The 24,999-nt window shown below is 42.0% G+C and overlaps 1 protein-coding gene across 4 annotated transcripts in view; it reads left to right on the forward strand.

The window, feature by feature from the left end:
* The window catches only part of LOC118770553 (synaptotagmin-1), a 191,405-nt gene that overhangs the window by 160,810 nt on the left and 5,596 nt on the right, over nt 1-24,999 (forward strand). For 3 of the 4 annotated variants that reach the window (XM_036518294.1, XM_036518295.1, XM_036518296.1), the window contains 4 exons: nt 1,690-1,815; nt 5,630-5,797; nt 7,005-7,172; nt 11,349-11,466. In XM_036518294.1, the coding sequence (XP_036374187.1) occupies nt 1,690-1,815; nt 5,630-5,797; nt 7,005-7,172; nt 11,349-11,466 (580 nt within the window). The remainder of the gene's footprint in view (nt 1-1,689; nt 1,816-5,629; nt 5,798-7,004; nt 7,173-11,348; nt 11,467-24,999) is intronic. The other variant, XM_036518298.1, reaches the window with a different exon arrangement.

A 24,999-nucleotide genomic window follows, 5' to 3' on the forward strand; every position in this document is an offset into this window, starting at 1 on the left:
CATTTCTCCTGGTATGCCCAAAAGTTTGTGTTAACGCTTGTGTTTTGGTTGTTTTAATTTGTGTTTCTTCCTTCTATGTCCTCCTTATGTGTGTTGTGTCTGATGACTGTGCGGGATTGTCACTGGCGGTAGGTCCCCAATTGCTGTTGGATCTTCAAAGCCTGCTGCTCTGACGTTTTAGCCTCTTGACAACATCTCTCTCCCGTAGAAATAAAAATGTAACCATGCATACAATACTTGCATATCCACATATATAAATATATGTGTATATCTGTGTATGCTCATACATATAACTACTTGGTGCGTTTCAACAAGGTTGAACTAAACTGATTTTGCCCATGACAAGATTTTGTGGTGCTGTAAAACTTCATTGGTATTTGTCCATGAGCAAAAAGTGAATGATTAAGATACTGGTTACTGCGAACACCATATTTTCATACAAAAGAAGATAAAATATGTGTACCTTTATATGATTATCTTCAGAATGTGACAGACAATGTGGTATTTCTGCCTTGCCACGCCCTGTTAAGCTAACTCAAAGCAGAACTGTAAACAGGATTTGACTTCATAACTAGTTGGTCCTTCATTTATACCCAAAGGAGTTTACACAGCTGCGGTCACAGGGCTTGTCAATACAGTCACTGGCCAATATAGCTTATATCTGTATACAAAAGTACCATCAAAACCTCTCAGAACTACTGGGGCAAATTAGTGGAACATATTGATGAAGGACTAGATTGTTGTGCAGCCGGTCTTAATCATTTTATCTGTAATTTCTGTTCTTGTCAACAGCATATAAAAGTACTAATTCAAGCTATACCTGAACCAATTGGCACAAATGTATCTGCATGTGTACACATTATACGTGCACAAGTGAATATGGAGACAGACAATTGTTTTCAGATGGGCAAAAAAAGAAATCAAGTTTGTTCAGCCTTTTTGCTCTCACACCAGCAACCCAGAAAACTAATCAGAATAAACTCATATACATTTCGATCCACATACCCACACCTTCTGCTGGCATGATGCTTTCAGCTTCCATGGGTGCGCTAACACATGCACCTGAAGTTTAGGACAATGCAACTCTACTCCCATCTAAGAGAAAGTGATTGATAAGGGAGATTCACACAGAGCACTGTTTTCATTAGTACGAGAATGCTCTGCATGCCTAATAAGCAGTCTGACATTTTGAAAAGCAACTTCGCACTGAATGAACTGGGGAAAAATGGGTTTGCCTTCAATCGCATGCTGACCAATAACAAAACTGCCCCCCCCCCCCCCCCCCCGACCCCAGAACAAGGTTAGCCAGGGACTCACTTAGCTCTGACTAGTTTTTTTTTTTTCTTTGCCAGAGAGTGAAGTGCTTGAATTAGCATCAGTGGAAATGTCTGACCATATGATTAAAAGAATCGCATCTGTTTTAATTTGTTTTCTCAACTGCCTGCCCATTGTTTTCTGTTTCATGTATTTATCGTAGCTGTAGATGAAATACCTAAACAGCGGTTTGAACACAGAAAGGGTCAGCTCCCCAGGCTAGTGCATCACTGAGCATGTCAGGGTGTTAACCGCAGTGGTGTCTTAGCGCTTGCTCCCCCGGTAGCGGCAGCGTTCAGGAGCGGGCTCGGGCAGGCCGACAGGCCGGCATCAGCGGCGGCACCGAGACTGACTGTTGGTGGGTGTCTCCTTCAGGCCTTGAAGGATGATGATGATGCTGAGACAGGGCTGACGGATGGAGAGAAAGAGGCGGAGCCCAAGGAGCAGGAGAAACTGGGCAAATTACAGTTCTCCTTGGATTACAATTTCACTGAGAACCAGGTAAGGGGCCGTCTCTGAACCGTTCTCTGTGTGTAGGTGTGCAAAAATCCCCCCTGTGTAAGTATAGTCATCCATCCCTCCATTCCTCAGCTTCTCCATTGCTCCGTTTCCATGCGGAAAATGCCCCCGGAACCATTGCTCTTGCCATTCCCACATAACACATTCACGCTATTGCTGTAACATTCTTGTAGTGGATCAAAGCAAATTTATGAGAATGTGTCATGTTAGCAGGTTTTCCATAGAAGTTGTAATCCCCAGTACTTTCAAAGACAGTCATGGGATTGGGGATTCAGGAGTTCAGTGATTGTCTTCCTCCCGTTGTGGAGAACATGTTTTTGAAAAATCCTATATAAATCCAACTCAATAACATGTGGCTTGCTGTCTTGCGCAGGGAATGAGTTATGAAGTAGAAAAGCTGATAACCTTCCGGTGTGGCAGATTGCTGTTAATAGAAGCAATGTCTGAAACCAGTTTGTCCCACAGTGGCTGGCACTCACCTTCTAGGATCCTACTGCCAGCCTGTTGCTGGCCTGCCACTAGCCTGCCATAAAAAAAGCTGCCTGCGATTATCCACAAGCATCTGCCACTCAATCCCCCAGGCACATAACACTCCCCTCAAAAAGATAAGATAGATAGATTTGTCTTTTTCATATGCTGTGAGCATAGAAAAATCTCATCAGTTACCTGTACATCTTTCATATAAATTTGTGGAATGTGCATATAGAACCATGTGCATGTTGAACATGTATTATTAGTAAACCAGATACAAAAGTGAGGTAACACTCCAAATGACTTCTTACCATCCACATGACTGTGATTGGCTAACTGTCCTCCATACCAAAAAGGCCAGAAACATGGAAGCATTTACCTTCCTACATAATTCACAAAAGTATTTTGTAGCTTATGCAGTTAAAGTTAGTATCATTTGGAAGCAACATACTTATATAATGTTGACACCCATTAAATACCTGTGTCGACATGCTGCCTGTTGGCTGTGGTGAAGCAGACCCTGGACCTACTCCCAAGACACATCTACACAGAGAACTACAGGGGGTGGACAGGGACCCAAATCATGGAGAAATGCAAGCCCAGACTGACCTACTTTTGCTTTAATAACAAGCACAGCAGAATAAGAAAAAAAACGCCCCGTCGTGCTCTTGTATCTTCAAGGAGAATTGCTTGTCTGAGAGGGCTGTCTGAAGCTACGTGGCATAGGTGTCTCTGCCCCCTTTTTCCAGGACTTTAGGGAGTGACTAAGCCCTCATTTTGTTTAAAGGTAATCTGCCCATTTCCAGCCCAGCAGACCGAGGCTGTTTGTACAGGAGAGGAAATAAAAGAGAGGCTTTTCTGTGTATTAACCTCTGGGAGGTGGAAGTCTGGTCCAAAGAGTCTTTGAAATTGCGTGACTGTCAGCCACCTGCTTAAAGAAGCCTGCCACAAGATAACAACCTCAACCACCACATCGAGCATATCCATCGCAAATGCTTCACATAGGTGCACAGCACAAAGGGAAAAGTGATATGACTCATTTTTGCATTACATGACTCAGGGCCTCTGCATGCCTCTAAACGGGTTTACATGATCAAGTATTCTCCCTAATCAGAAGGGGTTTGATGAGGAATGACATCCTCAGTGAAACTTTTATTGTAAATGTTGTTTCAGCTGAGAGTGTATGGGGGGATATAACATTTACGGTAGATGAATCTCTGTGTGACAAGGCTGTGGAGTTTTCTATTAGATACAGATAGGAGGAAGAATAAGTTTGCTCAAACATCCCCTGGCCTGTTGCTTGTTTGAAGTGAATACTGTTTGCAGGGACTGTAGAGGCAGACCAGAGCATTATGGGAAATTGCCTTTAGAATGAGCTGCTCAGGGACTGAGTCACAAGCCTGGAGCCCTGCTGCTCTCTCTTCCTGCCCATGCCTGTGTCTCCCCAGTGTGTAATAACACAAAAACGCAGAAAGGTTCTGGGCTGGCCAGCACACCGCTGTGGAGTTAGCCTGCTTAGCAGTTGTATTCACAGCCAGATTGCTTTGTTGAACTGGTAATTCGAATGGCACTACATGCACCGTATATGGTTGCTGAGAAATATACAGCTAAGCCATCGGCTTGCACTGATTTTTTCTCTTTTGCCTTCTTTTTCATTTATTTTACATTTCATTTTTTTAGAATTATTACAGGATTACAGAGTTATAGGATATTTTCTGTGTTTCATTGTGTATTGCTAGTGTGAACAGGATTATTTTACAGGATAATTGTTATATAATTTGTATGTACCGTGTTTCAAAAATTCCCCCAGTGTTACCAAATACGTTTTAGCAGATTGATAGCTGCTTACCATCCAGAGGCCTTTTGTGTTTGCTTACAACAGCATCATTATTGCAATATTAGGGTTTTTGGAAATGTTTATATTAATTTCAGCAGAAACAATTTTGTACATTCATGAGCAGAACTGAGAAAAATGGTTGAAAATGCTTCTCAATAACTGCACAAGGATGCATTTTAATGAGAGCATTATTGTTGGAGAACCTTTTTGCAACATATAAATCACAATAAAGGAATGACACAATAGTTTGGATAATGGATAACTGTAGTCAGTTTTTTGGGGAATTCCATACCCAAAATGACAACTACCCTGGTTTATATATTTTACATTTACTACTGACAGCATGGGCGTGTTAAGAAAATGTGGCTAACTCTCATCCCTGGCAGATCCAATGTGTGCTCATTGGTGAACACATAAATCTTTTCTTCATAAGCCCACCTGAGTTGTAGCCATGTGGTGGAGACATAGTGGTGACATTGTGCGTTAGCTGGAAGGTACAGTTGTACATCATTCTCATCTTCCTACATTTCAGCTCCATTTGTGATCATCCCATGAGTAAACACTAGTTCTGTGGCGTGTGCAGTCCATTTGGTTCTCCTGTCAGTCATAATCACCTGCTTACCAGCATTCAGTCCACACTCTATGGAGCACTTTCCTAGTAGAGGGAGCCCACCACCATTTTCTGCAAGCTGAGCCTATAGCTTCAGCACCACTAGACTCCCTAAATACATCCCCTCTCAGTGATGCAGAGAAATCCGGTCTGTGGCGGTTAGGGGTCTTGCAGCCCGAGCCACTCGGTCACCCACCCGCCGCCCTTTGATGGCTGCGTAATGGATGGTTGATTGACTGAATGAGCCACCCCAGGGGCCAAGCAGGAGCGCGTCTGATTGGCAGGTCAATCAGCCTCCTGCACCTGGCAGTATGGCTATCAATTTTCCAAATGACGGCAGGGGAAAAGCCGGGGAGCCTTTAACTCCGCGGCCGACAGGTCGCGACCTCCCCGCCCTCCTCAGGCCTGTTTATGAGTAATTCCTTCTGCTGTTGGGGGATAAAATACAAGATTAGAAGCAGTGACAGATCCTTGGCCTGCCATCGTTCTGAATTTCATTTACAGGTACATTCTACAAATCAACTTGTTTAGAACTAGTTTTACAGATGATGTGACTTCATGTAGATAACTTTGGACTGAGGGCCTGCCACTGTGAATATATTATCTGTAAAGCTGGTAAGCTGTCCTTACTTCATGAGATTGGGGTCAACTCTCCATGAACTGAGTTCACCAAAACGCTGCCACTGGAGATTAACATGGATCTGGCACAAATGACCAAACAAAGTCATTGTTGAGTTCTTATTAAAGACCAGTAGGATTTAAATGACAGTGCACTTACCCTCAGCATGGTGGTGGGGTGGAAAAGACAGGTCTTTTGTGGTTCTGTCTGCCCAACACGGGGTGCTAAATCCATGCTGCTCTGGCCCTTCCCCCTCTAGCTCATTGTGGGGATCATCCAAGCGGCGGAGTTGCCTGCTATGGACATGGGCGGAACATCAGACCCCTACGTCAAGGTGTATTTGCTGCCTGACAAGAAGAAGAAGTTTGAGACCAAGGTTCACAGGAAGACCCTCAACCCCACCTTCAACGAGCAGTTCATCTTCAAGGTACGGTTCCTCTGATAAAATATGCCGTTTCGTTACAGTGCCGTGATCCGGTTGATGGCTTTGCTCATTGTGTCCGGGGACGTTCCGCCTCCTTTCTGTCTTTCCCTGTTTTATTGTAAGGTTGTGTTTTTTTTTCAGAGCATACTTGTTTGTTTTTGAGGAAGAGCTGATTAGCATTATGCTGCTGATCCACAGATGTTTGTCTCATGGTTTTACGGCTCTCTCCAGCTGGAGCATCAACAAGCATCTGACCAACTGCTTCGCTCACATACGCTACACGCCAAAACAGAACCAGGCACCGCACGGAAATGACAGATGCACTAGCGAACAAAGTCGTACATTGCACTGAAAATGACTAAATGCCTCTGTGTGTTTTTTCCAGGCTAATTCAGCGATCAGCCCAGCTGTGTTGAATCCAGGTGGTAGTCATCAATGGTGTATTAATAAGAAATGTTAAGAGATACCTGGCTTCCGTATTTGTTGGATGTTAAATCCAGAGACTGTGCAGCCTGTAAGATACCAAAATAGTCACACTGTACTGTAGCAATTTCATATTCTTCTTATGAATGCCTCCATTATTGAAATTAAGTAGTTACATGATAACCTGAAAATGATAATGTCAAGGACAAAATAGGAACCAAAATAGCACTCTTATCTCTTCTGTACCCAATCAAGCAGTTTGTCACTGTATTTTAACAAGACCTTATATACAAGTCTCTCACTACTCTGTTTAATGAATTCCTACAAAGAAAGCCACTTTATTGGAAGCAATCAAGAATCAAATTATGTTTTACCCTCCCTCTCCCAACACACACACACACACACACACACACACACACATTTCCTACTTCACTTTTTTTTATTTATTGAATAACTAGCTGATAAGGCTATTGCCTGTCAGTCTGTGCTGCATTTCATGGAATGATTCATTTGTAATGATTGACCAGCACTCATGACAAGTACACCTCTCCCTTTCACTCTCTATGATAGCTATGTAATTGCTAGGTAGGACGCAATCATTGGAAGCGGTGGTTGAATGTTGTCATCATTTATATTATTGGTAGGAAGTACTTGTTACTAAGACAACACATCCTTGTATCTGTGTTGTACACAATGCCATATCGGACTGGAGTTTGAGATCAGGAACTGTTGGTGGATCCAGTCTAGTTTTCGTATGTTTACGCCTCTCTCCTCGCTGTCCCGCCAGGTCCCCTACACTGAACTGGGCGGCAAGACTCTGGTCATGACGGTCTACGACTTCGACCGCTTCTCCAAGCACGACGCCATCGGGGACGTGAAGATGCCCATGAACAAGGTGGACTTCAGTCACGTGACGGAAGAGTGGCGAGACCTGCAGAGCGCGGAGAAAGAGGAGGTGAGAGTTTATCACTCGAGTCAGAGCCTCTGATGCACAGGATGGAGGATTCGGAGGTTGGCTACATTCAGAGGTTGGCTTGGGTACATGAATGATCCCTACTCTATAATTACAAACACAACTACACTTTTCTGATACTGTCTGATTCATCCATTGATTCATCCCAGAGCAGCTTGACGTTAAATGTCTAGGAGCACTTAGCTACCTAGGGTACTTTGCCACAGTATGTTTCAAAGTCATTTATAAGTGGATATTTCTGTATAAAACAGCCACATACCGACTGGCTCTTGTAAATCTCTGACATTGGCCACAATAACAGCCCTAATGGCCTCAGGCGTAGCCTGTGAAGTATTGTTTGCAACGGGGTCATTTTCTTTCTTATTGCTCTGTATTGTGCTCACACATGAGTTCCTTTTAATGAATAAAGGTGTCAGGAGCTCAAGAGCTGGAGTGTGATCCAGAGTGAACTCTGATATGAATGCCACATTCCTATGGCTTTTAGAGGCACACAGTGTTTCACATTGTGCCATTAATCAAACTGTAACTTCCTGAGCAGTAATTCAATTTTTCTTGGAAAATGTCATGGCACACAGGATGGATTTTGACACGGGTTGCCACGGAAACGTTCTTTTAGTTATAGCCGGTTAAATGTAAAGGTTAATTAGAAACCTGTAAAAATGCTGTATGGTGCTGAAGTGCAGAATGCCTTACATCTGCATCCATAGAAGGACACAGTCTTTCTCTGGTAAACTGTCAGTTAAAGAGCAATATATACAGATTGAAACACTGTTTTACTGTCTTCAATTGCTAAATCAATTTATTGCCAGCAATTTATTCTAGCAACAAATCTATTCTTTAGCAGATTTGCAGTCTGACAGCAATTGTTTTCAAATGACTGTTATTAAAAATGTAATAAAAAAACAACCATGACCTCTTTTTTATAGTGCACATTGAAAATGAGATCATATAGATAGATATCTTCAGGGAATGACAAAAAGTATACCCTTCTGTTATTGCCTCTGCAGTGGTGTGTGTGTGTGTGTGTGTGTATGTATGTGTTTGTGTGTGTGTGTGTGTGTGTGTGTGTGTGTGTGTAAGTGTGTGAGTTTATCCACACAGTGCTGATTCACTACCTCGAGTACTCCTAAGAGAGGATTTTAACACTCTTGACAGTCAATGGGTCATTGAATGTCTTCCACTATCTCAAAAGTAACAGACGTTACCCTTCTGCCACATTGTGCTTTTTAACCCCACTGAAACTTTTTTTCTCTGTGGTTCGACAGTAACCAATCATAGAGTTGGGGTCGGCACAATGACAGACAGTTATACACTGTGTTTCTGTATCATTTTTATTGCAGACAATTAAATACTAAAGAAAACAAAAAACAATTAAATAGTGTTTAGTGTTCAGTCTTAGTGTGAAACCAATATAAGTTGCCAGTTTATGAGAAAGGCATATTTATAGGAATCAAATTGTGACCAACAAATGCAAACCCCGAGGGGAAAGCATTTTCTTTATATGGCTCCTGGGTTGGTTCTATGAAAAACTGAAATCAACCAAAATGCTTGGTTGGAAATACCAAGCATTTACATCTCAGCCACATATGGGCTACTGTCTTTATCTAGGCTTGATACAATACACCCAACTGTCAAACTCTTTCCCTTGATTTTTTTTTTCGAGTAATTTTCGTTGAGTAAGTTTCTCATATTCCAGCTACATACACATGTCACACAAGACAATTCGTTTTCCAAGAACATGTTTTAACCCTCGCATCGCATAAGACAAGCAAGTCAACAAACAAGCATTGTAGATGACACTGAATTGCTGTTTGGCCTCTGCCCCACTTCACATGAGGATCGTAGCTGTTTCTGATGCTGGTTTATACCTCCAAAAGTCCAACAGCTTCACTTCTTTTGTGGACATTATCCAGCTGACTTTCACAGAAAACCTTTGAGGCACCTTTGATCTATGGTTCCCTTTGCTTCACTGAGGTATTTTTCATCCCCACACAAACATTAGTGTTTAAAAGCTGAAACAGATTTTGCCTTCCAAAGGTAAAGTCCTCAAGACATACTGAGGCACACTGTCATACACTTAACTATCTGTTTTCAACAGGGTCTGCCTTTTACAGTTTCCACACAAACCACCAGTTATCAATAACACACAACAAGTAGCATGGAAAGAGGCGGTCTAGGGCATTTTGGCAAATTCCATGGCTGTTTTGCTGCATACACATAGATAGACATAGAAAGACGATTGTTACATAGCTGTATTAAATGTGCAGTATGTTACTGCATGGAATTAGTGGTAAGCAGTGATTAGATGAGTTGTGTTTGTGTAGTGTACTGTTTTGTGCAACCAAAAGCACAATTTGAGCACTGGCGATAATGGAAGATCTCTTTCTATTCAGGAAGTACAGGAAGGACAGTATTTAAGTCTTGTCACATTGGCAGCTTGCAGTGAAGATGCTGCTGCTTTCTCATTACTGAAACACGCTGGGAAAGGCTTGAGGCAAGAAGAAAATAAGAGATAAGATGGCGTGTTGTGTTCAGTGCTATTTTCTGCGTATGTGATCCGTTGTTAGAAGTCTGTTCCTTTGGCTTTTTCTTGGTTATAGTTAGTGCTTCTTTCATATACAAATGCTATAATGATAAACTCACATCCAGGGTTACCTTTGTGGAACTCATCATGACATATTTAAATGATATTCTGCTGATTGCATATACTGCGAAATCAATATCCGTTCATCTCTAAATGTTTAAAGACTAAAATAAGTTGTCAAACCTAATTGGTCCATTGCATATAAAAGCTAATAGGCAAATGCAGGCCTTGTCTGATTCCAGCCAGTACAGCTGGAGACATACCTGTAGCAGGTGGAGTGTACTAAGTATTTTGCAGTAGGTTTGATATCAGGCCATTCTGTGGGTAAAAGGAAGCTGATACAAAACACACTCACTAAATAAAATGTTGATCAGTTCAGTGATTGATTCTGATAAACTGACAGTGACAAATGTTTGATTGTTTTGTCCAGACACTATGCCTCTGAAATTATGACACTTGAATCAATGCCCCATATCAAATTCTCAATAACAATAAATATTTTTTATATGAAGAAACTGTGCCCATTTAATTACTTCCTTTCTAAATTATCTGTTACACAGGAATTGCATGACAAAATGTGGTTTCATTAATTTTAGTGGTTTTGTTCATTACTAAGTTGGAAATCTACAGGTTAAAAAACACCTCAGTCAGTGCCAGATCCTCCCTTCTTTTCTGTATTAGCTGGAATAAAATGACATCATATACACAATCATAACCCCCTGGTTTGTAAATATCAACACTCATTTAAACACAGTGGGGCTCCATCTTTCAGTATTTGTAATGAGTGCTGAATGCATTAGCAGGAGATCCTTCCAGGTGCCTGTTGATTTAATACTTATATCATCCTATCTAAAAATGAAGTCACCAAAAGCCAGACACTGAGGGCTTATGCAGAAAATACTTAAGCCAAAGAAATTGAAGTGCATGTCTAGTTAGACTACAGACAGCTATGGAGTTCAAAATAATGTAAGAGAAATATGTATTGATGTATGTATTACTGGACTGTATCAGATTAAAACCTTGTTCTTTCACTCACTAAAAATAGACCACAAATACATAATGATGTGTTTTTTCTTCTTTCTGAAACTTTATTTCATCCCTTGAAAAGTATTTACTTGAAAATCCACCTCAAGACCACAAAATATCAGAATATTGAGAATATTTCACTCCGTGACCATTTCCCAGAAAGTAATGACTTTTCTGTTAAATTTGTTAAATTTAATATTAAATTTGATGACACTGGTAGTTGTCATCAATGAGCAGTGTTATCTGTATGACCACTTCTTTTCAACTATAAAATAACCATTTTATCCCACTTAGATTTATATACTGTACTGTCTCACTGAGAAAAGAGTTATGCTGTAGAAGTTAACAGGCATCCAGGTGGTCTGCTTAACCTGTTTAGGAGATTGAAAGTCTTGAGTAGAGATTCTGGAATTGCCTGTCTGAAGCTGGAAGTATGATGTTGCTGTTATCTGCTGGGCAGCGATGACATCAGCACCACCTGGACTAAGTGTGTCTTCGCCTATCACTCCAGTGGTAACTTCTCCCTCATTCCTGTCTTCCTCTCACAGCAAGAGAAACTTGGAGACATCTGCTTCTCCCTGCGGTACGTGCCGACCGCCGGCAAACTGACCGTGGTCATTCTGGAGGCGAAGAACCTGAAGAAGATGGACGTGGGCGGCTTATCAGGTGAGCCACGATAGGGCAGCCGTGGCGAAAAGCAATCACGGCCTTTCGGTCGGTGGGGGCGGACGGGGGAGAGAAGGCGGCTCTGTGATCCAGTCCCGGATGGCCGCCCAAGATAAGACCCTGCCCGTTGCTTTTAGGCGTCCCAATTTTCACAGGAGCTCGTTTTTTTTTTTTTTTTTAAATAAAACGGCAGATGGAGAGGATTCGGGACGAAACTGTGGAAAAGGCCTTCGTTGTGCATTCCCACCACTCCTCACAGGGAATTCTGACTGCAGTGGTCTGCAGATCAGATTTGAGGCAATCGCTCAATGCTCAATTTCATCTTGGGGCAGGTGAAAATGGCAGAGAATAGGCACTTAAAGTCAGGGAGAATGGAAATCGGTGCCTGTCCAAAGTGCTGCAGTTCACTGATGCACTGTTCAGGTACCTTTAAATGTGTCGTCAGCTCCCTTTTGGTCTCAGAAGCTTGACAACAGCAATTACTTGGCAGTATTCCTCAAACCCACACTCAAACAAATGCGCTACAAGGGGTATTAGATTCGGTAACACTTCAGCAGACACATCTGGGATGTTCAGTGTCTAAAAACTACCATTGAACTTTGTGGCCATGTCATCCTGAGTGAATCAGTTTACCATGGCACTGTAATCATACAAACAGCCCAATGTGTTTGTGCTGATTTTCTTATAAAATCTGATGTTTTCTCCAAGACACATTTTTTTTCATACCAACTACAGCTATGTTTGATTTAACATGTAATTTTGGACCAGGCAAACAGGATTAGCCAAAATCATCCACTTCTCAGAGAGAAAATCCCAAGGGATCCCATGTGGGCGGTGAAGTACTCTAACACAGTCTGAACCTTCTGTTGTGTGTGGGAGTGCTAACAGCAGCGCGGGAGTAATGATCACGAGGCATGCACTTTGCACAAGATGGAGATGGTGCCCCATACAGTAAGTGCTGCCGGACGAGCTTTTAAGTGACCTCACTGAGTTTGCAGTACACTGCTTTAGAGGTTCTTCTTTTGCAGACTAAACCCCCTAATTAAAAACCCTGTGTGCTGGGCTTGGTAAAGAAAATCCCATATCTGAAGTTGACCAATATTCTCACCTACAGTTAAACTGTAAATTATACACTTTAGCAGCTTGGTACAAAAAAAAAAACTAGCATGAATTCCCACCTTGGCGCAAAATTAGCCACAGCTAGGCTCACGTCTCCCTGCTACAGCTGGACCGGCTCTAAACACCCGTCCTCCCCCCGCCGCACTCTCTCCGCTGCAATTAGCACACACCTGGTCCATTGTCCCTACGCCTGACAGCCCAAGGAGCCCGCAAAGCCGAACCCACCTGCCGCACATTAAGTGCTGAGTGCTGGTTCTCATCTGTCAGGGTGGTGAGAGTAGCAATTATCAAGCCTCCCCCCTCCAGGTGCCATATTCTGCTGATAATATGCATGAGCTCTTTCCCGTCTCCATCGGCCATGCAGGAAGTGGGTTTGTGAGTGTTTAGAGCTGCCCATCAAGCAGGCAAACATATGCAAGCAGTGTCGCCAAAGTGTTGGAAAGCCAACCCCATCATTAGCTGCGGACTACTGATACAGTATGGCTTGTAGATCGTGTCTTGATGGACGAAAATTATTGCATCTCAGATACACAAAAAAATAATACAGGTTTGCGTTGGCTTGTAGGTAGTTTTATGTAGTAGGATGTGCTATGCAGCCTTATTCTTTTTTTATATTCTGTACTGTAAATTCTAAGTCATTGTTCGTTACCTGGAATAAAGTTAATAGTAATAAGCTATTATTATTACTAGGAGTAGTAGTAGTAGCAGCACTGTTTTTGTCTGGGTGAGTAATGACCATTTCCTCTATTATATGTACCATGCATTTGTTAGCAATTGTGGAGGAAATTCCTGGGATTGCAAATTGGTGATTTCTGTAAAGGCAGTAAATGTTTTAATGACTGTAATTTATGTATACAATTTACATATTAATAGGATATTTGTGCTGTGGTCTGTATTAGGTACACAATCCTTTCCATTGCCATATGCATTGAATCTAATTATGACATTGTGATTTTCTTGGTACTCTTTGGTATTCATGTGTAAAATCATACACATTTAAAAGGCACACATTGACATTGACTGGTCTGAAAAAAAAAAGATTTGTGAACATGAGTCAGTAAGCACCTAAAGGAAAATGTGGGGATTCAACAAGCAGCGTCCATAGAATCCCTGTCCATGAACAAAGGGTGTGAGCAGGGGGTGAGGGGTGGTATGAAAGGGAGGGAGAGCAGCTTTATGAGAGTTTTATTCAGAGACAGGCAGACTCACCTCAGAGGCAGGAGCCTCTCTCAGGCTCAGGGGAGCTGGGATTAGAGGAGACATCATTCTCCCTCCACACTGAAAGCCCCCGGCTTTCAGGCCCAGACTAGCACCCGGCATTGAAAAACACACAGCTCTCTTCAGATCTGGGCAAAGGAATATGGCACATTCTGCTTTTTCAAGGGGTGCGTCAAAACCATTTCTGGTTTTCATCACAGAACGTATCGTACAGTGGTATTTCTTGGAGGCAGGAGGATGAACAATGAATTTAACTGTTGAGCCTTTTTTTTTTTTTAGTTTTGAAGTGAAGCGTCCAGAAATGGGAGACGCCGAGAGCCTCCATCCTGTTGTGTTGTGTCTAAATCCTTTGTAACAGTTTGTTTTTACTTACTCTGAGGGATGCAATATGTCCCCGTTATTTTTTTTTTCATGCTGCCGTTGGGCTTGAAGCTAGAATGAGTGTTTACCAAACAAAGCAAATTCACTTTGATGCCTTAAGGCATGAAAAAAAAAAAAGTCGGAGAGATCGTATTGGCTATCTGTCTCTTTCACTTGGGCATGCACTGCTGTGTCAAAAACTCCTAAAAACAAAAGGGCGTCATTGCTGTTCTGACACGGCAGGAGGCTTTGATGTGCTTACAGATGTCTGGCAGATGGACAAAAGAAGAGCTAGCCTGTATAATAACGATAATTACCCACTAAGTATTTATGACTCAGCCGGAGTTTTACAAAGTGCGACAAATAATTGAATGCCATTTGTCTAATCCTTACTTTCCTGGCAATCATGAAGTCCTGTTTGTACAGAGGCTAATTAGCAAGCTGCATGCTAGTTCTGGATGTTTCAATTAAACAATATCTAATTATTAGTAAGTTATTTTTAAGAGAATATCACAGCCAGAAACTGTTCTGCACAGTTTGTAAAAATGTGTGGATAACACAATAATAATCCTTACAGCTAAATAGTGTGAAAGCAATTACAGTATATAATGCTGCCGCCTTTTTTGATTGGCTGTTTACTGCCAAACCAGACTCCACAGTGAAGATTTCCAGTTAATCAATGTCTCCTATCTGGTGCTGCGTCTTCCAAAGTATTTGTCAATGGACAAATATATACTTGAAATAATAAAGGAACAAACTGACACATTAATTTAACAAGGAAAAAAACTATAAAATCATTTCCAACAGAAAGAGAAAAATAAAAAAAACAGCCAAAGGCTTGTTTATGTCCCACAAGAACTAAAGCAGTCAATACAGTAATTATGCTTTCAAATTTGCCGTGATTCATTAGGCTAGAGCACAGCGTGAACATATCTGTTCATCTGTCTTAAAGAAGCCACATTTGTTGGAGGCCAAAACAATTTCTGTCCAAACAGCATGTGTCGTTGTATAAAATGACAACTTTCTCTGGGAGAAGTCTCTAATTGTATCACTATCAAATAGAGACAGATGCCTCCCCTGAAATCATACCCTGGACCATCTTCAGGGCAAAGCCAGAGGATGGCTCCGGCCATTGTTTTAGACATATTTGTTTACATATATGTAAACATACATAAATACATTTTTTCATGCCCATAAATAAAATGAATCGTGAGCTAATGGCACAGCACTTTAAAGGTGGTAGCTGTACACATCTAGCAGTTTTAAAGGGTAATCATAGCTACTCCGCTCTGGTCCTTGCAGACTCCACTCCACTTAGTTTTCTAGTTCTCTCTGAGTTGCTAACAGTACATTGAAAGAAGGTAAATTGATTCAGTAAGGAGTTAAGTACCTGGTTGGAGCGAATCCCTGCCTACCCTAGTGGTGGGACCAGGGGTACGTTGCAAGGAGCACATTGTTGGGGACAGAGATTACACATAAATCATAAATCTCCACTGCCCCATTATCACAGATCCATTTCTTTCCAGTGGTTTTCACGTAGGCCTCACCTACAATTGTCAAAAGCCAAGTGCACCCTACTGCAATTGACCATGCTGCAGTCAGCCTTCAGATAGAGCTTCACTGTGCTCACCAGCAACCCTCAAAATGGCACTTCATAACCACACTGCTTGTAAGTGGTGCCTTCATCCAGGGAGAACAGAAATGCACGGTTCATCTTATTTCTCATCATACTCTAGGAAAACTAGGAAACCACAAATTGTTGATTCATGGCAAAGTTCTGTCATACTCATCTTTCAAAACTTTTGTATTAGAAAATGCTGATTCATTCCCACTCCCAACACTGCCTCAGGTATATTATAGGGAACTAAAAATGTCCAATGTTGAATGGAAATAAAGTGCTAATTCCATTTTTCTAAAACGTTTTTAATGTTGCCACAGTACTGTTGTTGCTGTATATACAGTAGATAATGCTACTGACTTATAAACTGCAGTTCTTATTCAAGAACCTCTTTTAATTTGTGTATTTTGAAAGATGGTTTTGAAAGCAATTTTATGCAAAGAACCTCTCTGTAAAAATTCCAAATAACTCCTGTAACACATATTCCAAATAAGCCCTATGCACACATTTATAAAGCAGATGCCGTATGAAAATCGCAGTAGAACTCAGAGTTGAATACTGAAAAGCATGCTGAGTTCTGAAATGCTTCTTCATTTCAAGAATTTGAAGAGCACAACAGACCATCCCAATCGGCGATGGTGTTGATTTTATGTTCCAATCAAAGTGATACACTTATGTACTCTTGCTCCTAAAGCAGAGCAAGCACATATTTGAGTGACGGAAGTTTGTAGATTAGGAGTAGTGGAAAAAACTGCTATTTGTGACCAGTACTGGGTGTCCAGAGGCTAATAGCCTAACATTCATCAGTGTGCTCCCGCAAGTATGTAGGCATTTTGGTCTGTGAGGTTTACGGTCAGAGGCGCGGCCAGGGTACCTCCTTTCTTGTCACGCACCTGTGTCCTGTGGGGACAAAGGACATGTTGATTAACACAGGGGGACGGAGCCTCACCCGCACAGCACCACACACAGCCTTCCTCTCATGTGAGGCACGTAAGGCAATTAGCTCCTTTACAGCTGACCTCTCTGTGGCAATCAGCATAACACACAGGTTTCCATTAATAATGATCCAGCGCCAGGCCTTGTCACTGAGATACTATGGTGAGCCGGCAGGTTTTTGATTGGTTGTGTTTGTTTGTTTGTTTTACTTCCTTTTAAAAAATTTTAAAAAAGACATAAAGCCTGTCTGTGTTGTGACAGATTCTGCGATGCTCAGGGCGGGTCCAAACATGTAAATAAAAAGGCCATGCACCACACTGCTGAAACTGAGCAAGGGGACTGAAGTAGGTGGCTGATAAATGGAAAGCTGATGCAGTTTTCCATGGACCTAAGGCCTGCGTTGGAGAAGTGGCATGTGTGCGTGACTCATATTGCCTGAGTCAACAAAACACAAATGACAGCCAGCTCTGTCATGTAAGTCAAGCATAATAAATCTGTTTAATAAGAGTGGCACAAAGGTGGCAGCTGCACCATCTTTATGCCCTTTGTATCGGTGATCTGGGTGTCTCTTCATAGTGACAGACTGTCACTATGAAGAGTTAAGCAAACCATTTAGCCCCAGAGTGTGGAATAAATATTTTATGTTTTTGCTTATCCTAATCCCTGGCATTAAGCCTTCTCCTATGGAAAGGCAGTGTGCCTCTCGTTTGGACACGTGGCGCGATCCTTGTCAAAACAGACTGCCTCATGGCGTGGTCTTTAATCCTGATCCGTCAGCTTGTGAAGTGTTTGCTCGCAATTTCCGCATCAGTAATACTGGCCCGCTGTCGCCCAAGAGATACGGAAGTGGTTATTGGCTGTGCGCTGCGGCAGATGTCCGCGCTGCCTGCTGTTCGGGGGAGGTTTGTGACGGCTCTGTGACAGCGCTGTCACTCACTGCCGAGTGTGCTGGGAGGTGTGAGAGAGCGCTGATTCAACGCTTGTCCTGTTTGGTAGCTTATACCCTCCCTCTCCCTTCCTCTAACCACACGAGACTGAGCGTTGAACAGTTTAGTTATGTGCTCTTTGGTCCAGAACTAGAAAGCGTGCAACAGCCACAGGAGATGAGCAATGGGAGCTCACAGCAAGGTGGTAACTGTTTTTATTTTCTAAATCGTTCAGTGTTGATGTGAAAATATGCAATCAGGGCACAGACCAATGGAACTTTATTACAAACATGAAAAAGCATAGCTGCAAAAATGACATTGAGCACCCTGGGTTGTGTCATTTTGAATGCGGTCCCTCAGCCAGCCAGGTTTTGCCATGGCCGTGTGTCACGCCTCATTCCGCGCCCGACATTAGCGGGAAGTGAGCACCGTTGCATTAGCGCTGAATCTTCCTCAGCCCCCTGCTTAATGTGTCGGCGTAGAGTCGGCTGCACCGGTCCAATCTGAAATCTCCGCAGGATTCTGCTCCGTTTACCTCCCCCTGGCCGCTGGGGAAACCTGGATTCTGATGCGCCGCAGATACGGCCTGCTGCGTCTGAAATGAAACCTGCCCTTTGTGTTTGTCCACATCACCGTCGTCAGCGTCAGCGTCCAGCTCGCAAACGGCAGAAAGAGCAAATGAAAGCGCTGGTTTTGATGCCGCGCGATCAGATCATGATCATCACAAACAGCTCCGTCATTCTGTGTGGAGATCTGCTCTGTAGGAGACGCCACCTCTCGCAGAGAAAATGAGAAAAACCCTCTCCTTTCATTCCGGTTCACATTCCAGCCTGTGTGCCCAAGGCACTTTCCAAGGCATTTACATGTTCCACATTATATTACCTTTATTTGCTTAGTGGAGCTCATTCATGGCCACATATATATCTTACATTTTCCCCACTTATACCGCTGGATATTTAGCTCCAGTTATGTGGCAGTGCAGCAGCAATGCTGTAACATGTGAGTCAATCTTGCAATCTTTTGTTTGTAAAGTCCTAAGTTTCTAAGCAGTACAACACATTGCTGGCAACTTTATTACAATAACCAATTTTAAATTCTGCATCAAGACAGCAGCTCTATGAATAGACCCTAACCTGCAACAAAACCCTGTCTGTGTACACAAAAGCAATTTGCCAAACATTAGCTTGACTAAAAGACATCCGTGAGCTTGCAAGCCATTGTGTGGTTTTTTTGAATATAATTGTCCCTTAGGTAGGTTTTTAATCTTGTGTTCTATTTCACTCATTTTATGCCTCTGTAAAAAACGTGACACCTCATTATATGCGCTGCCGATATTACACTTATTAAATTGACAAATGCTCCTATCCAGAGAGACATACAAAAAGTTAATTCAATAGCTTCATAACTGGTATACAATGATATATAAATGAACTTGATCAGCTCAAACCTTAAAGAAGACTCGCAAGAGCCCAGAGTCAAAGTTGTTGTCTGCTTCCATGTTGAAGTGTGGAGGTTTTCATTGTGATCCTGTCAGTGCTGGGGCTCACGTGCCGTTTCATTTTTCACTCTCCTCGGTTCCAAGCAGCTCTGATTACCTTTGGCTCCTGTCATAATCTTCCTCCAGGCAGTTGGTGTGATGTCGCCCTACAAAAGCAGTATTGATTCGGTCCCCAGTCTCTGTTGAACCGAACGGCAAGAGGAATTTTTGTTAAAAGGGGAACATGCTGAGCGATACCATGCTTCATCATGGGCACATAATCGTGTTTCTGTCCTTCAGCTCGTGTTCATCAAATATGCAGTTTACCCTGTACATGAGTCAGCCTACTGAACAATTATTTGGAAGTGCCGTGAAGAGGTTTTTGAATTAGCTTTTGTGGGGGACACCTGTCTTTGCCATGGAGAGCACAAGCTCACTTGTGTGAATGGAGGGACAGTTCAACTGTCAGTCAGCAAAGGCCTCAGTTTCATACAGACCTATATTAAAAACGCACATATGGTGTTTTACCAGTATTTCAGACTATTATTTATTTATTAATAAATTTTTTCTTTACTTTTATGAATCAGTAGTGTTTTATTTTACTTTACACTGAAAATTAGCTGCATAAAAATGAAATTCTGTTTGCAGTCATTTTATTATTATTTTTATTTCTTTGAAACAGTGACATTAGTGCAGGAAAATAGAGCTCAGGGAGCAAATTTAGTTGGACATACAAGCCACAAAACCTCCTTTGAAAGGAGGGATTAATAAATGCTTAGTTCATCCAACCAAACAGTTTCTCTTTTTTAAAGAGTCCTTAGGTGGCCTTTAAATGTACTATATCCTTGCAGAACATTAGCTTTCTTGCTCATAATAGCCAGGGCAGATTCGAAATAGAACAGATTCGAGATTAGAAATATGATCTGTAATGAAAGAAAATGCTGTTCATTTTATTCATGTAATTGAGGTTTAGCAATGTCCAGATTCTGTCAATGTCAGAACATGATATAACATTCACTGCGCTGCTAACGGGTACTGATAAAATAAAGTAGGATTTGCAAATACAGAGATGGAGCCCTAATCCTATCTTTTATCCCCAAATTTTGCCCTGGGCTGTCACTAGCCTAACCAAGTGACTACATCTGTACTGAGGATTTCTCCATTATGCTGTGAAATCAATACTACTGCCTTTGCTGTGGTGTCCAGTCTGTGCATGTGTGTGTGTGCATGTATGTGTGCTTTGAAAAGAAGCAAAGTTCTATGGTCAGATTCCTCCCTTTCTGTCTTCTGATTGGTACAGGCATGATCATTCAGGGGTCACACATGGTCATTGTAGGAACAAGAAAAAGCTTTGGGATGGAAGAAATTTTCAGTGGTGGGCCTATGATTGTCCTGTGAGATTCATTTAAGACTGTTTAACTGCAATCAAACTTGAGGGCTGTAATCCAAAAGGTCTGTCATTAATTCTCTCTCCTTTAACTGCTAACACTCTCAGAACTGGGGAAGAGGTGTTCTGTTGAGATGTTGGCTGAATCAAATGGTGTCTGGACACAATGACCCTCCAGGACTCAGGTTAATTTGAAAGGATCTAGTTGTGTTGTAAGCATTCAGTGACCTCAGAATGTATACCATTCTGTTACATCCTCCAGCTTTTCACAGTTTAAATTAGGGAATTTTGTCAGTCGATGCCTAATCGCTTCCCAAGATGCCCTTGTCTTTCAATTTCCTACATCAAAGTAACAATTCTTCGAAGGGATAAGTTGAATTTGAAGAAGAAAGGAGCAGCAAAGGTTCTGATGATTTCACCGAAAAGATGAAAGGCAAGGTTGTCAGTGCCCTTAGCTAACTTTTCCAGAGCCATTTATTCCTATATTAATTATGCATATCAGCCACTGTATAACACACCACGTAGTAAAGCCCTGAGACAGAAGAGCAGTATTGTGTGTACTCTAATGCTAACAGTTTTATACCCAGCATTATACCCGTTCAATTAAACTGAATATTAGCTGCATGAAATTGAAATTCTGTTTGCATTACTTTTATTATTATTTTAATGAATTCAAAGGATTACCAGGAAGGGACAGAGAAAACAGTTGTTGCATCAAAATTGGAATACGAATTCAACAAACAAAAAAACTACATTAAATCTTAATAAGTACAATGTAACACCTTCATAAACACTGAATATACATTCATAAACGCTTACTGATTTACTTATTCCTGAACACTGACACCAGCACTGACATGTGCTGCTGTAACAGGGTGTTATGTCACATCCATGTAGGACAAGGCATAACTATGACTTTCTGGTTTGTAATATCATGTTAATAGTGCTTAAGATACAGATGGTGACAGAGCACAACCTGTGATATCTGTTGTCATAAATGTTCATGAGTATATATTTAGATGTTATCAATATATGTAATCCTTATGCAAAATGCTTCATAGATAATGTTACCAGTATTTGCACCCTGTGGTAGCAGCCTGCAGAGGTACAGTACATTCTCTTGGCACTCTGGAAAACACCTGCCGCATCTCATCTGCACCCATGGTTCTGTAACGGCGCCATATCTCCTCATTATTCCCGCCCCGGGAACAAACAGGAGTTTATCTTTTCACCTAATGGTGCGCACTCCAACGCACCGGCGATGGCCACAACCATTTCGCGTGTGTACAGGTGCGTGGCCCGGCTCTCTCTACCTTGCACGCCTCTGCCCAGAACTGTGCCCATTCATCCAGAAAATGGGAAAGATTACTAGCGGCGGGGAAGACATACCAAAATGAGCCGGATCGTAGCGGCAAAGGGCCACTGAACTCAATAAAAGGTGTGTATCATTTGGTGTGGTGATATAGAGAGCCTGGCTTTTTTTTTTCAGCACACAGTGTTTAATACGAGCGGCTTATCTCGTAGGGCTCGCCAGTTGGAGTGTGTATGTCCATCCTTTTATCTCATGGGGATGATTGTATTTATTTTACGAGGGCCTGGCTTTCAGAACCCGAACAAGCGGGCCCTTCCTGGACAGAGAAAAGACAGTGCCAGACAGTCTACGGGCTTGAATTTGAACGTGTTGGAGTTTCACGCCATTTTTTTCGAAAGAGGGAGAGGTGTGGTGCTTCTCGCTGTCACATGTTTCACTGCCATCACCAGGCTTCCAGGGAAGCTGTGCTCCATAGCCTCAGTGATCCTGCTGTGGGGACCGACGCTTTTACAGGCACATCTCCTGGTTTAGGGGGAAAAAATTAGGCTATTAACTGGGCTTCTCAGGCTTGCTGTGCAAACAAGCAAGAACCTTCCCTACAGTGATTTCAGAGAGCCCTGTTGCTGCTGTTCATAGTATCCCATACTGCTACATAGTCGTAAAAGGTGGGACATGAGGGTATCCTTGCCCACCTGGACTTCCTGTATGTGCCTGTATGAAAGAAAGACCACAAAAAATGTGTTTGAGTGTGAAGGAAAGAGAGAGACAGAAAGGTAGAGAGTCATCCTTGTCGCCCAGGGTGGTGAATTTGAGTGTAGAGAGTTGTGTCACTGAGGGCATTCCTGACTTTGTATGGTATGAGACACCCACTCTGACAGTACCCCCTGCAGTGACTGGGACTGGTGAAAGGAAAGTTTGCACCCCCAGTCCTGCTTTTCATAGAGCACCAGTCTGTGGGAGAGGTTTTGTCTTGGTTTTATCATTTCACTTCCATGTTTGGCGTGAAACACCATCAAATATTAAGCCTTATTACAAGTCAAATAAGCAACAATTCCAGCTTGTAGTATGTCATGGGTCCAGAAAAAGAAAAATCCTTGCAATCACTTCACATTAGATTTTGTAACAGGCTGTCATGGTAAACTCACATGAGATTATGTATATCATGAAAATATGACCACGCCTTGATCACAGGATGAAATAGATGTGATGACATGTCTGTAGCAATCAGGATTCAAACCCATTGCTACCTGCTCCTATTGCATTATCCAAGCCATTCAGTGGTTGGCAGTGTGATACTGTAGTGGTATCAGTGGTATCGACAAAGAGGTGCTACCTAACATTAAGTAGAAGAAACACATTTACTGAAAGTGTGTGCACATCCATTTGCCAGAATGTCCTGTACCATACACAGACTGCCGGAATCACAGGGCTGTTCTGATGAATCATCGTAGAGGAGTTAGAGTATCATATCCAATTGCTGACTCAATTTCTACACATGCTAGGCCAGGCAGAGATTTGGAAGATTTGCGTTGCCACATGGTTGAATAAAAAAAAACAACACGGCACAGTCATTTTCAGGGTCAGGGACCAGTCGGCCACAGTATGTTTAGTGGGCCAAGAAATCAATCCCTCAGCCTGCCTTTTTTACGACTCCGCACCTCCAGGACTTTTCCAGTCGTGATCCTGCCATATTGATCTAAAACATTTGCGCTAATTAGCCATTAAGAGAGACAGCCTGAGCTAATAGCGCAGAACTAAAACCGGGCTTGGTGGGAGCAGCGCGGGCTTTTTCGTGTGACATTCTTGGTTTGGCTGGGAGAACCGCGCATTCCCAGCCGATAGCATCCCCTGGTAGCATGAATGTCTTCTAACACAGCAGCCCTGGATGGAATGCACCCAGAGCTCCGTCCTTGAGATACAAAATACATCACTGGGATGTTTGAATGAGCCCAGGCCTGAAAAACGACTCGTCTTTAAAATGCCATTGAGGGGCAGATTCACTGAAGGATTGTTTGCACATTTCGGCAGGTGAAGGCCCGCAGAAAATGCAGAAAAGGCCCGCAGGATTTCTTAAACAGCTGTAATGAGTGAAATTTGCAATTAACGACCATTTCACATTTTCACAACACCAGGCGCCTTTGTAGATGCATATTCAGTTCTTCAAATGCATATGCATCACTCAGATAAATGTGCCAAAACTGGGACTGGATTTTGCAAATCAGGTCTATTAAGTATTTTGTCAAATTGGCTAAAGGCAAAAGGCCTGTATTTAGGTATTTTATGACCATTGAAAAGCAGGCCTGAATGGTTGCTCTTTCAACACAATTTATGGCTGTAAAATGAGCACCATGCAGAAGTTCAGCTGAGCTCAATTTTTGAAATCTAATGTTATTGTTGTGTGCTCTCCCTCAACCTTAACCATAACATTTAGCTCATGTCATATTGTAATACGAGATATTGACCAAATAGATGTATGGATACTATTTTTTAGACAGACTAGCCTAGTGATTTGAAGAAGTTTTGCCATAGACACTAGCACCTAGGGCTGCCCAAAGAAAAATAAACACAGGAAAAGTGTTAGTTTGGAAGTTACAATTTATGAATTGGTTTGATAAGTGCTACAGAATTGGGTATGCTTAGTGCAAGTAGTGAAACTAGTATATTCCTGAAAACTTTTTTCTTTTTTTTCTAGAATTAATTTCAGATTTCAGTCAGCTTACCTGTTAAATCATAAGTGTGTAGAAAACTACTGATAACATTGTTTTTCAGAGAACAGTCATAGGTGAGTTTTAAGATCTGACCTAGTCCGTCAACCAAAATGGACTTTTCTTGAAAGACATGCCTGTCAGGATTAGGCATTCATACTCTGATTGATAATCCCATTGCTATGTAATATTTTATAACCCAGGCAAAATACTGGACAGTAATTTTGTTATGAATGTTATTAAAATGCACAGAATATACATAGTGTCAGTGTCTGTCATTAATTTTGTTATTTTTAATACATTTCTAGACATGCATACATGTACTGGAATCCCACACATCACACAAAAATGTCTTATCAGGACTCAGCAATTGCCAGCTGGTGACCCAGTTTTGGATCCCTACCCATGCCTTTGAAAATCCCTGAAAGCACACCCCTTTTGATGTTAAATACATGCGCCTATAATTTTAGGCTAT

This window comes from Megalops cyprinoides, chromosome 23, assembly GCF_013368585.1.
Source record: "Megalops cyprinoides isolate fMegCyp1 chromosome 23, fMegCyp1.pri, whole genome shotgun sequence".
In the NCBI taxonomy this organism is placed as follows: domain Eukaryota; kingdom Metazoa; phylum Chordata; class Actinopteri; order Elopiformes; family Megalopidae; genus Megalops; species Megalops cyprinoides.